Source organism: Halichoerus grypus, chromosome 11, assembly GCF_964656455.1.
Source record: "Halichoerus grypus chromosome 11, mHalGry1.hap1.1, whole genome shotgun sequence".
NCBI lineage: Eukaryota > Metazoa > Chordata > Mammalia > Carnivora > Phocidae > Halichoerus > Halichoerus grypus.
The window spans coordinates 12,025,959-12,041,464 of NC_135722.1; the positions used below are offsets into that span (position 1 = coordinate 12,025,959).

At 39.9% G+C, this 15,506-nt stretch overlaps 1 protein-coding gene across 1 annotated transcript; it reads left to right on the forward strand.

Moving 5' to 3' along the window:
- Positions 1 to 11,818: 11,818 nt before the first annotated feature.
- Positions 11,819 to 12,778, forward strand: LOC118525735 (olfactory receptor 10Q1-like). Its single transcript, XM_036076604.2, has one exon. It carries the CDS (start codon positions 11,819 to 11,821, stop codon positions 12,776 to 12,778), a length of 960 nt encoding a protein of 319 aa, XP_035932497.2.
- Positions 12,779 to 15,506: the final 2,728 nt, after the last annotated feature.

Sequence of the window (15,506 nt, forward strand, 5' to 3'; positions counted from 1 at the left end):
TGATTTTCAAATGTTGGCAATGTTGGCTCAGCCTTGCATACCTGGAATAATTTCCACTTAGTCATTGTGTATAGTTCTTTTTATACACTGCTGGATTTGGTTTGGTAATATTTTGCTGAGGATTTTTGTATCTATGTTCACGAGAAATGTTTGTTTGTAGGTTTCCTTAGTGGTAAGGCATTTATCTTATCTGGTGTTAGGATTCGGGTACTCTCTATGCTTTGGCTTGTTTGTTTGTTTTATTTTGTTTGTCATTTGCTTAGTAAAAGAAACTATTATAAATTGTATTTACATTTTGCTGGATTTGGAAACCTGAGAAACTGATCCAAATAGCTCTTCCTTCACTTTTTTTTTTTTAATTTTCTTTCCCAGTCAACTGAGTTGGAATATTCCCCTGCTAGAACAAAGTTGATACAACACTGATGAGTAAGTAGGCCAAGATATGAGTAAGGAGGGACAAAAAAACATGTCAGCCATTCCCATATTTAAGATATAAAATCTGTAACTTAAGATTCTTGATGTTTGGCATGTCGTGTCAAGGAGTCTAGTCATGCCCATTTGGGAATTAAAAGGTGAGACAAGACACCTCAGGACTTTGAGCAAAAGTGGTAGTGGCAATCTGCTTTTCCTGGTTAGGCTCCCTCCACTGTCACCATCCCTGCCTATCACATAGGTGTGGGTGATAAGGTGGGGGAGAGAGGTGATCTTGATGTACACAACAGAAATCAACTCTGGCTAACTTAAGCAGAAAATAAATGTATTAGAAGATTAAAGGGGTGCTCACAAAACCAAAGGGAATATGTGATAATTTAGGCTAAGAAAATTGGTGTTAAACAAAGAAAGCCAGAAGGCAGGAACCACAGGCAAGACAAAGCCCTTGAAAGAGTTTTGTTAATACAATTCCTCTGGCACATCCACCGTTTCTGCCTTGGACACTACTATTGACGGCTGCCACGACCACAACTGTTGGACCCTTGCTAATGTCATATGCCATAACACTTATTGCAAATAAATTCTAACTAACCTAACTTCTGTATGGCATTAATTGCATTCCTTTGGCTGAGATAAGTTCTTCTGATGCTTGCTGAGCTGTGAGCATGGTAAGCATAATAATAATAATAATAATAATAATAATAATTACTGCTCTCAAATACACCGCTTCCTAGTACATTGACCATGTTCTTAGTGCTTACACGTCTTAATTTAATCTTCACAGCAACTTCACAAATAGGTACTATTGTAAGTCCCATTTTACTTAAGAGGAAACTGAGGCTTAGGGACATTAATTAACTCCCCCACATTCTAGGACAGTTTAGACAGAACCAGGATCTGCACACATGCCACCCTCTGGAGTCTTCTCTTGTAAACCTGTGAACACAGTGTTGTACAGTTTCCTACTTGTGAACCCAGTGCTGTACAGTTTCCTACCAAGTTTCAAATAGTGGGCAATTATCAAAAGTAGGAAGAGTTTGGGTAAAGGGCATCCAGAAAAATGTCATATCTCAGCTCCTGGTGGCCATGTTATAGTTTCTACATAGACATATATCTGGAATTTCTTTGTTGAGTCCCTGGGTTGTTCAGCTTAGTCTGGAAGTCAGTGGGCAAACTGAATATGCTGTAGCTGAATTCTTGTTTCCCTGCTTTGTCAATTTAAGTAACTCGTATTTGAATTCTTCTTTTCTCACTTGAATTCTTACTTCTCAGTTTGCTAATTATTAACACACACCTCAACCCCACTACGGTAGGGTCTTTGGAATTGAGTCATGGTGACTCCTAAGGCTTCTAGGGGGTAAATTATTTCTTTTAGAGACAATGGACACTTTCAGAAATGAATGGAGGCTCTCTCACAAAAAAGTAAGACTTTGCAATTATTTTTTACAATGTTTAGTGAGAGTTTACTGTGTACCTGGCTTTATTTTAAAAGCATATAAATGTTAATTTATATGCTTCTCATAACAACTGTATGAAGTAGGCACTATCATTGTCCTCATTTTACAAATGAGGGAACTGAAGTGTAGAGGGGTTATACAACCTGTAACCTTCTTCACATGAATTTTTGGAGGTCTTGTGGCTGTGGGACAACACAACTTCCTTAATGCTCCAGCCTGGTTTTCATGACCTCTCTCATGATTCTGTCTGATTGCCATTGGGAAATTTAATGCTGAATCTCTTCTGAAGATATCTGCACTGTCAAGAAGAAATAATCCCAAGTCATGTAAATGCATCAATGTTATGCCTTAACAAACTAAGCTGGGTCTCTAATTGCTTCTTCTCTACGTGAATGGACTCAGAGGCTATGGTTGCTCTCTTGGGTACCTATTCCACTGAGAATTTCATGTATGTATAAATCCCTCTGGTTCCCCATCATTAGCTCCTAACATCCCAACATGACTCTATTTAACATCACTTTGGAGGGACCAGTCTGTGTGCCATGGGCTCTTTGGTGTTCTTTTTGTGAATCTTCATGTAAAAGGTTGTCTATTTCACTAAGTGGCCTTATTTCACAGACATATTACTCTGAGCCTGTGAAATGAGCAGGGATAAAATCCCAGGCTGAAATGTTGTCCATGTTGGGTATGATAATTCTTTTTTGGAGTGGCTCAGCACTATAGAGTCCATTCAGAGACTTTCTCCTGTTTTTCCTCATGGCAGCATCTCTGTGTGACAGGTTGGAGAATATTTTATAATCCCCATCTAGTAATTACCTTTTTTTTTATTATGTTATGTTAATCACCATACATTACATCATTAGTTTTTGATGTAGTGTTCTATGATTCATTGTTTGCATATAACACCCAGTGCTCCATGAAGAGTAATTACCTTTTCTTTATATCTTCCTGCCTCTAGAGAACCTCAATCTTTGTGACCAGACATTAAGCAAGGAGATCAATGGGACATTTTCTTTCTTTTTGAGTGGCACTAGCAATTTGAAGATCATAAGTGAAGTTGTGTCATCTTCCTTGAAGGGCAAGGTAAGTGTTTAGCTCAGTTCTCTGGTCTGTTAGATTGTGGTATTTGAAGATGTGCTATGTGAAGTTACAAGGGCAACACCTTCCCATGGATTTTTCAGAGTTTAATATCCCAGGTTTTAATATTCTCATGCTTCCAGATTGCTCGGCTGGAGTCCAGATATTACAGCGACCTTTATTGATTAGGAAAATGGTGATTTTTCTCAAATAATAGAGATGGTATTTTTCTCATCATTTAACATCCCTGCACTTAAGAGAGCACTTAGAAACTGGTGAGCACTCAGTACATCTTTGTTGAGGTAATGAGTGAAAAGATGAATAAATGAATACATGAATGCATGAGTGAATCTCTGAATGAGCTGTTTATTGAGCCCGTTAATGAAGCACATTCTGAAGTACCTGGTACTGTGTTATTAAAGCTAGTCTCACGTGCAGCTTAGCACAGGCTTTGCAGAGGCCCTGGATCAAAGGTTTCAGACTTCTGTGAATAAGTAGCAGTAGTGCCTGGCTACCCATTATTGCTGATATCATTGTTGTTTTTTTAAGATCTATTTATTTATTTTGAGAGAGAGTGAGAGAGAGCACACGTGAGCAGTGGGCGGGGGGAGGGGCAGAGGGAGAGGGAGAGAGAATCTCAAGCAGATTCCATGCTGAGCGTGGAGCCTGGTGCAGGGCTTGATCTCATGACCCCGAGAGCATGATCCTGAGGTCACGACCCTGAGATCATGACCTGAGCCGAAACCAAGAGTCTGACGCTCAACCGACTGAGCCACCCAGGAGCTCCACTGATCTTATTGTTGTTAGCCTTAAAAAGACATGGTCTATGGGACACATTTACTATCTACTTGAAAAGACAAAACTTTGGCATCTTCAGTATGTACTCTTTGGCTCCCACCATCTTTCAGCTCCCATATCTGCAACGCACCTCAGATTTTCTCTTCTTACCTTTTCCAGTGACCCACTGCAGGACTCAGTTCTTAACACATATGGCCTAAGTGATGCCGTGGCTTAGAGCTGGTACACAGGAGGTGGTGACAAGGACATGAATTCAGGCTATATTTTGAAGGTAGAGATAACAAGATGTTCTCACGGACTACATGCGGAGTGTGAGGGAAAGAGAGCCAGCCCTGAATAATTCTGGCATTAAGGGATTCTTTGTGGAAGACTTTATCCGGGTTAGCCAGATATGTAGCCTGGATTCTGAGAATTGTGGAGGCTATTTTATGATGAAATTATACAGTTGGCTGAAATAATTGGTATAACCTTCAATAGATTCCTTTTGCAGTAGTCATGCCATGAAAGATAGTATCTCAACCTTTGTACCTGTTATCATTCCTGATGTTTGGCCCCCAATTTTTTGTTGTTAATATTTTTAAAAACAGTATGTTTGTTTAAACAGATTTGAATTTAAGTTATGAGGTCACTCACCCACATAAGTTTCTTTAGTAGTATGGTTCCAATAATTGTGTTGGTTTTCTTTTGTTATTTTTTTCAACAACCTTAAATGCATATTATTCATAATAACAATACTTATTTAATAATAATACAACTTGGGGCGCCTGGGTGGCTCAGATGGTTAAGCGTCTGCCTTCGGCTCAGGTCATGATCCCAGGGTCCTGGGATCAAGCCCCACATTGGGCTCCTGGCTCAGCGGGGAACCTGCTTCTCCCTCTGCCTCTCTCCCTGCTCATGCTCTCTCTCTCTGTATCTCTGTGTCTCAAATGAATAAATAAAATCTTAAAAAAAATAATACAACTTATGATTTATTACACACTATTAGGCAGTATTTTGGGTGATTCAAACATATCAACTCATTAAATTCTCCAAACAGCCTTGTGAAGTACTATTATTATCACCTCTGTTTTAAACGGACGCACAGAAAGGCTGTGACTTGCCCAGGGTTACCAGCTAGCAAGTGGAAATGCCAGAATTTGAATGCAGATAGGTCACCCAGAGACCATGTTCTTCACTATAACAATATGCTGCCTCTGAAAATACTTGTGTTGTTTTCAAAGTGCCTTTTAAGATTGCTCTAAGAATCTTGTAATATAGTAAAAGTAGGAAACACAATGCCCCCACTGAATTTTTTCAGATGAAGAAATTAAAGCTCAGGAACATTTATGTTGCTTTTCCAAGGCGATAAAATGAAGATCACAGAAATCTTCAACCTACATAAAAATAAGCAATAGCCATTTTGAAGATAACTGAGTGGTAATTTGGAATATCTCAGTGGGGTTTTTGGCTCAGGTCATGATCTTAGGGTCCTGGGATCAAGCCCCGCATCAGGCTTCACAATCAGTGGGGAGTCTGCTTGAGGATTCTCTCTCTCTCTGCCCCTCCCCACACTCACCTTCTCTCTCTAAAATAAATAAACAAATCTTAAAAAAAGATAAGAAAAAAATAATGATCCAATCTTTTCTACCCCGTGGTCTGATAGCCAGAAAGAAGCAGAGGGGATAAGAACTGGCATCCATTGAAGGCTCTCACTGTAATAGTGCTAGATACTCTCACTCTAGATGACAGTGAAAGTCTTTATTCCTCATGGACGCCTCATAGTTTGAGTTGTCACTCCTTGCAAACCAGACCGCAAGGACAAGACTTTTTCTTCTCAGGAATTCTCATTAGAAAGACAAACATCCAGAAAAGAAGGCACTAAACAGCCTTTCAATCATAAGAAAATTGTTTCGTGAATTCTCCATTCTGAAGGAGTCTCTTGTGCTAGTGGTTGGAAAGAAAGAAAGAAAGGAAGGAAGGAAGGAAAGAAAGAAAGAAAGTACTAATGCAAGAGTTAAATCAAAAGCCTTGATATGAGACAATCTGGATTCAAACTATATTAATAGTGCCTCAGTTACCCTGTCTACAAATGTGCATAATAATAGTACCTACTTCGGGGCACCTGGGTGGCTCAGTCGTTAAGCATCTGCCTTCAGCTCAGGTCATGATCCCAGGGTCCTGGGATTGAGCCCCACATCAGGCTCCCTGCTCCGCAGGAAGCCTGCTTCTCCCTCTCCCCCTGCCTGTGTTCCCTCTCTCGCTGTGTATCTGTCAAATAAACAAATAAAATCTTTAAAAAAATAAATAAATAATAGTACCTACTTCATAGAGTTGGGGTAAGATTTAATGAGATAATATATTTTATGTACTTAGTACAGTGCTTGACATACTGCCAAGAAATAAATTTTAAAATTATTTTTATTATACATTTAGCAAAAGTAATAGAGACAGAACTGGACCATCAATCTCTCTGCCTCTCTCCCACTTCATAACCACCTCACCTTATTTCTCCTCTCCTTCAGGTTCTTGAACTTTCTGACCCAGACCTGTGTTTATATACTACTTCCACCTGAGGACAATCTTCCTGGCACCAAGGACCATACGGAGAAACCATAGCAAAGACCAAGTTCTCTGTCTGACTTTGTTTAACCCAGCCAGTGAAGATATGATATGTTTCACGTTGTGACCTCCGTGAGTACTTCATAAAAGTAGCCATTTCTAATGTTCTAGTGAGAGAGAGCCAGATATGCTTTGGGATAGCGTATGTGCATTTTATTGATGGCTTTCCCAAAGGAGTACTATTTGCTGAGAATGTGGGTGGAGGGTGAAAAGAAGGGGGGGCAGAGAAGATGCTGAGCACATGTGGATGTGAAGGAGTATTTCTGTCACATCCTGACATGAAGAGTTGCTTGTTTGCATGGTGTGAAACCCCTTCCATAAATACAGTTTTTGATGAATCCATCAAGAATCATTTATTCCAACTCCAAATTCTACCATGAGTGTGAGTGTCAACATCATTATACAGGCAGACGCTTCTGAACTTCATGATTGGGATGAACCTTACCAATTCAGGAATTAGAGCATTTGGAACCCATTGAAGATAATGTTCAACTCCATAGTCAATATTTTTCCTTATGGATTGAGTGAAATTTCATCATTCATTATCCTTTTAACATCTAAGAAGAAAGTAATGAGAAAAATCTTCTTCCACTACTCTTAACTACATAGAAATTATATACCATGTTAACACATACTTTTGCTCAAAGGTATGACTGGACTTATAACCTGCCTGTGATAGGCTTAAAGTGCTCTAGTGACTTAATTGGGGAATGCCAAAATAACATGCTGGCTCATGGCAAAGATGTTCAAATACACAATAGCTAAGTCAAGCCACCCACTTGCTTGGGGCATGAAATTATAAACATAAGCACAAACATGATATCTCATTATAAATATGATATCCAAATTAATTATCATCACAGAAATGAGTAGGAACAGGGCAGGTTCAGCAGAGAGAAGTAGGATATGATTGACAGGGGAAATGAGAAAGCTACAAGTGACAGGTGGGACACAGTTCTTCCACAAGTTCTCTATTCCTTGAGAGAGAAGTAGAATGTAGAGCTTTGAGGAGAGAGGGGACCATGAACATCATCTATCCAACCATTCATAATATAGATGAGGAAATTCAAATATAAAAATCTTTAAAATTTGCCTGAGGTAACTTAGCATTTGAGTGACAAAGCTCAGCCTAAAATTCACATTCCCATTGTCCAGGCAAGGGTAATTTTAATGCAGTCTACACCTTCTAGGACCCTTGAGCTGGCACGAACATTTCCCATAGATTGAATTTGCCAGAATACCTATCTATAGGTTCTTATGGGTTGGGTATAGGTAGGAATGAGGATACAACCCTGTGGTCCCCAGATGACAGTTGTCTATGATTATCATGTGAAAAGTTGCCCAAAAGTTAACTTTTTTTTCTAAGATTTTATTTATTTATTTGACAGAGAGAGAGACAGCTAGAGAGGGAACACAAGCAGGGGGAGTGCAAGAGGGAGAAGCAGGCTCCCGGCCTAGCAGGGAGCCTGATGTGGGACTTGATCCCAGGACCCCGGGATCACGACCTGAGCTGAAGGCAGGTGCTTAAAGACTGAGCCACCCAGGTTCCCCTCCAAAAGTTAACTTTGTCAGAGTTGATCAACCCAGGAAATTTCCTCCCAGTATTTTTTAGTTAGATTTGGTTTTAAAAAGGCCACTGGGGAAATTCCTCCTCTTGGGGAGCCATTATCTTAAGATATCCTATAGGCACTAAGTTATCTGGCTAAATCAGGCAAGAACAGCCTCTGAGTAAAGAGAAGAGTGCAGGAAAGGATTCTGGTCCTTCCATGCAAGACTCTGGCTTAGAATAATTCCAAAGTATCTTTACTTTCCTGGGTTCCTCTTCATCTTGTCCTATCCCAAGAATGGCTTTCTAAAACCTGACTCTTCCTGAACACCAGCATACTCTTTCCCATGCACATTGAGATGCTATGAAGACATCACCTACTAGTCACTTCTCATTTCTAGGGGATTATGCACATCTGGATCCCATGTATCCTTATTTCATTTCATCCTTAAAGAACAGAATACAGAGGGTCAGGCAGCATTCTGGAAGAGCTGCCTTAATCATCTATAGGCAGAAACAAAAATTTTGCCCTTATGAATGTTATCTGATGGCTGAGGGAATGCAGTGAATTGCAAAGAGGTAAGGAAACATCTTCAGAGACTTTACTTTGTAAAAACTAATGGCTGTTTTTTCCCTAATTGATCTTAACCTGCTGTGTATAATACTTTAGAGCAAGGGTAGGCAAACTAGACTACAGACCAAATTCAGCCTCTTTTGGTACAGCCCTTGAGCTAGGAATGTGTTTTATACTTTAAGAGAAAAGAATGAGAGAAAGAGAGAGGAGATGGGGAAGGAGGGAGGCAGAAAGACCGAGAGGAAGGGAGGGAGGAAGGGAAAGACAGGGAGGAAAGTGGGAACTAGGAAGTGGTAAAGCCAGGACCCAAACTTAGATCTTTCTTTTCTAGATCCAAAATGCTCGGGCTTACATCACAACTCCACCACGGACTAGCGGTTTAATCTAGACTATTTCATCTTTTGAGACCTCAGTTCTATATCTGTAAAATAGGTATAACATATTACCTACCTCATGGTGTCGTTGTGAGGTGCATCTGAATTAATACATGCAGAGAATTTAGAAGAGTGCCTTCACATTATGGTACAAGTCATTATTATTATTATGTTTGACTATGCTTCCAAGGCACCTAAAGAAGCTTTCATGAAACACCAGAGAAATAAGTTTTGAAAAGTTAAATTTTTTAAAAGATTTTATTTTATTTATTTGACACAGAGAGAGAAAGCACAAGTAGGGGGAGTGGCAGGCAGAGGGAGAAGGAGAAGCAGGCTCCCGGCTGAGCAGAGAGCCCGACATGGGGCTCGATCCCAGGATCCAGGACCCTGGGATCAGGACCTGAGCCAAAGGCAGACGCTTAACCAACTGAGCCACCCAGGCGCCCCTGAAAAGTTAAATTTATACATATCCATATCAGGATTCTAAAGTCCTTTTAATACTTATCTTCATTGTGGATCACAAAGAGAATATTTAGTTTTTCCCAAATGTGCTTGAATATGTACATATGCATCCATGTATCTATTAATCCATTTATTTATAAATGTACACATGTTTGTTTGTATGCATGTATCTATCTTTCTTTCTGGGAGGAGGAGCATTTTATAGCTCTGGTATTCTAGAAAGATTACATAGGAAACCCTCATTTAGAAGAATTTTTCCTAAATTCTGTTAAACATCAGGTCTCCCTTGCATGATTAAGGACACAGATCATTTTTTATAAGATTTTATTTATTTATTTGAGAGAGAGAGAGAGAGAGAGCACGAGCAGGAGAAGGGTAAGGGGAGAGGCAGAAGCAGACTCCCTGCCGAGCAGGATACAGAACTTGATCCCAGCACCCTGGGATCATGACCTGAGCCAAAGGCAGATGCTTAACCTACTGAGTCACCCAGGTGCCCCTCATTTTTCTTTTATTTCTCATAATTATGGTAAAATAATAAATGTTTCATGAATGCTTATACACAGATCATTTTTAATATTACCCTCTAACTTACGCAGTAGTTCTGCCCATTTTCGCTAATTCATCGGTAACTACTCATTTGCAACTCACTTTTCTCAAATATTTCCAAAACATTACAACTGATTTGCCTTGATGACTGGATATAAAAGATATGGTATATATATATATATACATACACACACACACACACACACACACACACACACACACAATGGAATATTACTTAGCCATCAAAAAGAATGAAATCTTGGGGCTCCTGGGTGGCTCAGTCAGTTAAGCGGCTGCCTTCAACTCAGGTCATGATCTCAGGGTCCTGAGATGGAGCCCCACATTGGGCTCCCTGCTCAGAAAAAAAAAAAAAAGAATGAAATCTTGCCAATTGCAATAATGTGGTTGGAACTAGATGGTATCAGGCTAAGCAAAATAAGTCAGTCAGAGAAAGACAAATACCATATGATTTCATTCACTGAAAAATTCTTTTTTGCATTCATAGTTCAACATTTCATACACTATTCTATTAACTTGAATAATAATAAGTGTACTTGGCTTATTCACGGTTGGAAACAAAAACAATGGACTTGATAAGCAAAAACCTCAACTGGAGGGAGTGTAAATACTCAGGGGTATGGAAATGAAGACTGCTTGTCTAGAATTAATTCAGTAGGCTGTGAACACCCTACACAATATTTTATAGAGGAAAAGGAGATCAAGGTGGTTAAGTACAAATCAGTTAACTATTGGCCATCTTAAGACATTTTCTTATCAGTTCTAACTACTTCTCAGTTGGCCGCCTTGGGGTTTTTATAGAGACAATCAAATGCTTGTCATCTCTTTTGGTTGGGGATCATGGTTTATTTCATATTTTAAAATTTCCAGAAAACTTTCAGATAAAAAGAGTGGTAGTTTTTATATGACACTATATTTTTGCCTCTCTTCTTTTAAAAATATTTTGTTTCCTAACTCAATCTGAACATCTTTATGTCTTAATACAGTATATATGCCCATCTGTATTTATTGTCCTAATTGATAATGTATCATTCTGCTTCTGACCACATTTCTTTTTTTTAAATTTTATTATGTTATGTTAGTCACCATACAATACATCATTAGTTTTTGATGTGGTGATCCACGATCCATTGTTTTCTTATAACACCCAGTGCTCCATGCAGTATGTGCCCTCCTTAATACCCATCACTGGGCTAACCAATACCCCCTCCCTCCTCCCCTCTAAAACCCTCTTTGTTTCTCAGAGTCCATAGTCTCTCATGGACCACATTTCTTAAAAGATTTTTGTTCTATGGAATTCTGCATCCATTTCATTCTTCTTTTTCTTTTGAATGATAGCTTCCTTCTTTCATTTTTCTCTTTAATTTTGGGGGAAGATATATATGTTTATATTACATATATCTGGAAAAATACATTCTTTTTGTGGTCAATATTAAGGTGACTAATACTAAATTGTTAAAGAATATATAAAGAATAAACTTTTTTCTAATCATCCACATCTAAATAATAATGTGGTTTATACTGAGTCACTCTTTATACGGTTTGAGAAAATTAGCACAGTTTTACCTCTCTCTCCTTTCTCTTACCCATTTCTTATATTTTTTATATCAGTCGAGAGGTTTTAGATCTGGATTACTATTAAAACTTATTTTTCATAATGAACTTCTTAAGAATTAGATCTGAAACTTCCATTCTTTATAAAACAATATTTGAAATAATTATTTAGACACGGCAGTGTGTTACTTCTCACGACTTTTATATGACAAAATACCCAACACTTAATTTTTATTTTAATTTTTTAACAAACGAGAATATTTGAGTAACTAAGTTATTATTTTTGCACGAAACAAAACTTGCCATCCTTTATTTTACTCAGGCAATAAAGCAATTCAGCAAAGGGAGATTCAGCACTTTCTGCTCATCCTTTGCAGGAGACATGTTTGCTAGGAGCCCTGTCCTCAGCCAGTCCGGCCCCACTGAGTTCCTGTTCCGCGTGTTCACCACGGTCCCCGAATTCCAGGCCCTCCTCTTCCTCCTCTTCCTCCTCCTCTACTTGATGATCCTGTGTGGCAACACAGCCATCATCTGGGTGCTGTGCACACACAGCTCGCTCCACACGCCGATGTACTTCTCCCTGGGCAACCTGTCTTCCCTGGAAATCTGCTACACCTCCGTAGTGGTGCCTTTGATGCTTTCTAACATTTTGGGAGCCCGGAAGCCCATTCCACTGGCTGGCTGTGGGGCCCAAATGTTCCTTTTTGTCAGCCTTGGCGGCGCTGACTGCTTTCTCTTGGCAGTCATGGCATACGACCGCTGTGTGGCCCTCCGCCACCCACTGCACTACACCCTCATCATGACCCAGAAGCTGTGCGTCCAGGTGGTGGTGTGCGCCGTGGGGCTGGCGCGGCTCCTCGCCCTGCAGCTCACAGCCTTAATCTTCACCCTGCCCTTCTGCGGGCACCGCCGGGAAATCAACCACTTCCTCTGCGACGTGCCCCCGGTCCTGCGGCTGGCCTGCGCTGACATCCGCGTGCACCAGGCCGTCCTCTACGTGGTGAGCATCCTCGTGCTGACCATCCCCTTCCTGCTCATCTGTGTCTCCTACGTGTTCATCGCCTCGGCCATCCTGCGCATCCGCTCGGCGGCCTTCCGCCGCCGGGCCTTCTCCACCTGCTCGTCGCACCTCACCGTGGTCCTGCTGCAGGATGGCTTCTGTGCCTTGGTCTACCTGCGTCCCCGCTCCAGCACCTCAGAGGACGAGGACCGTCAGTTTGCCCTGGTCTACACCTTCGTCACCCCCCTCTTCAACCCGCTGATTTACACCCTTAGGAACAATGATGTGAAAGGTGCCCTGAAAAAGGCCATCAATAGCAAAGGAACAGCTGAAGCTCTCTGAAGTTTTAGGGGGACCTGAAGGAGGTCCTTGAGCAGGTGACAACAACGAAACTCTTACATACAAATGCCAGATTTACATTTATTTCTCCAAAGTTTGGATTTTTATTAAATCTGTTCCTAAAACATTTGGTTGTTACAGTTCATTTTCATTTTTTTTTAAAGTTCTCTGAAACTTTAAAACTCTGAAAAGTGGACAGGGATACTTTGGCTACTGCTCACTTAGCCACAAATTAAAAGTCTACATTTCCTCTGAAGAAACATCATTATCTTTGAAGGCTCCTCTTAAGAAACAATGGTATTAACTGAATCCTTGAAGAATGTTCATAAGGATATTTCACCTAATATGCCTTATTCTTGTGTTTGTCTAAAGTGTGACAAGCAACTGCCTGGTCAGTGTACCCGTTTCCGTCATTAAGCCTCTTTCACATGTTATGAGGTCCCTGTGGGTGGGTCTAATCTATGCTCCCACATTTCAATCCAGGAATGTACGAGTAGATCAGGAAAGGTGGAGCAGAGTCAGTTTGCTCTGAGAATTAACATGTGTTGAGAGTAAACTGCCAGATTTCCAACATAAGACCCTTAGGTTTGGGAAAACAAGAGTGGGTCATCAAGTCTCATGGTCAAACACTCTAGCAGTCATCCTCTGTATTGTTCAGCCTTCTCCAGAGAAACAGAACCAATAGAAGAGAGAGAGGTGCCTTTAAGCAATTGGCCCATGTGGTTGTGGAGTTTGGCAAATCCAAAATGTTCAGCCCAGGCCAGCAGGCTGGAAGTTCCAGCAGGCTTTGGTGTTGCCATCTTGAGTTTGGAGACAATGGAAGAAGAGTCCCTTCCTTTTCTAGCCCTCTCAGCCATTTTTCTTTTTCATTCTTTCTTTTTTTTTTTTAATTATGTTAAGTTAGCCATCATACAGTGCATCATTAGTTTTTGATATAGTCTCAGCCTTTTTTCTGAAGACTCTTAAGTGATTAGGTGAAGTCCATCCACATTACAGAGGGTAAACTGCTCTACACAAACTATTGATTTACACGTGAATCACATCTAAAAAACACCTTCAAGTAGCATCTTGACTGGTGTCTGACTAAACGACTGGGGACAATGGCTAGCCAAGTTGACTCATGAAAGTAACCATCACCATCCACCCCTTGTCAACTTGGCACCCAGACTCATCTCCTTAAACTATACTTGATCTCATAAAGACAATAGCAAAGTCATACTTCTACCTAACCTGATACATATCCTGCATATAACCAAAAATGTACTATCCCTTTCCCCGGAAGAGAATGCAAAGTCCTTGGATGATGTTCTTTTTTACTCTGTAACTTAAAAACTATGATGTAAAGTTAATACATTTTATGTCCTATTGTAACGGGATAAGAGAGGGAAGAAAATACACACATACATACACGCAAACATATTCATTAAAAAAATAAAGAAACACACACAACAATTACAGTCCTCTGCAAGTGGTATGTGGTCAGAATTGGTATTTATAAATCCCTTCTTCCAATACCCATTCCATATTCCCTTTTTCCTCAGAAAGTATCACAGCTTGTTATGGTTCTTTACTTAGTGAGGTGACCCAAACTTTCCTTCCTGAAAGGTCTGGGACTTTAGCAGTTCTGCTTGAATTGGATTACCATGTTGGTCCATCAGTTTTAACCACAAGGGCATGGTGGTGCTAAGAAATACCCCAAGGGATCTCCCATATTAACGGCATACTCTTCATTACCTCCACTGTGGAGCGGCGGTCCAAATCCCCCTTAGTAATCAGGATCAATTATTCCAGTCACACATATTTACCTGTTGATTCAGGGCCATGAGGAGCCCAAAGTGGCCAGGTGACAGTCTTAATTTGTAAATCAACCACTCACAGAATGAGATTCTGGGTTTGGTTTTCAGCAACCTCAGCTCTGCACCTATGGGATATACTGGAAGTTTTCAGGTCATTTATGCAACAGTTGAGCTGAGTAACATCCAATCTGGTATTTGACCAAATATTTAAAGAGTGTAGCCTAGCCAAATTAACAAATAAAATTGACTGCTATGGCCCAGGAAATGACAAAAAAAAGGATCTGATATAACTTCAAATCTCAGTGGTATTACTTATGTTTCTATATTAGAAAACTGTGAAGAAATCCTTTTAACAGCAATTTATTCACTAGAAACTTATCATATAAAGTATTACTTCAAAATATGCAGTTATCTAGGTCTCCGAAATATATTGAATTTCAAAAAAATTCTCACTCTTATTAGTTTTAACCTTTAGAAAAAGATTAAAACCTTGGTCTAAGGAATTATTGAAAGCAGTGTGACATTTTTTAAAAATAGATACTTATTCTCTACATTCCTTGAGATCCTGAAAAACCATTGGGTTTTCACACTCAATAGTCAGTGGACATTATTAGATGAAATCAAAAGAACCAAGTTAGTCCTATTTTTGCCACTGCCTTGTTGGATGCTATACAAATCAGGCCACTTCTCTGCATCTCATTTTCTTAATGAAGGTCTCTGGATGATAGAATTTCCAATATCCTCATGCCTGGATATGCTTAAATTTCAGTATTTTTTATTTTAAGCATGCTAGGTTTTGTTTTGGTTTTTTTCCAGCTTTGGGTTCTTTACTACTTCCACTGCATTTCCCTCTGTTTGAATTGCTTTTCCCCCCAAATTTCATGGCTAGCTTCTTCTCATCATTTATGTTTTAGGTCAAATGTCACCTCCTCAAA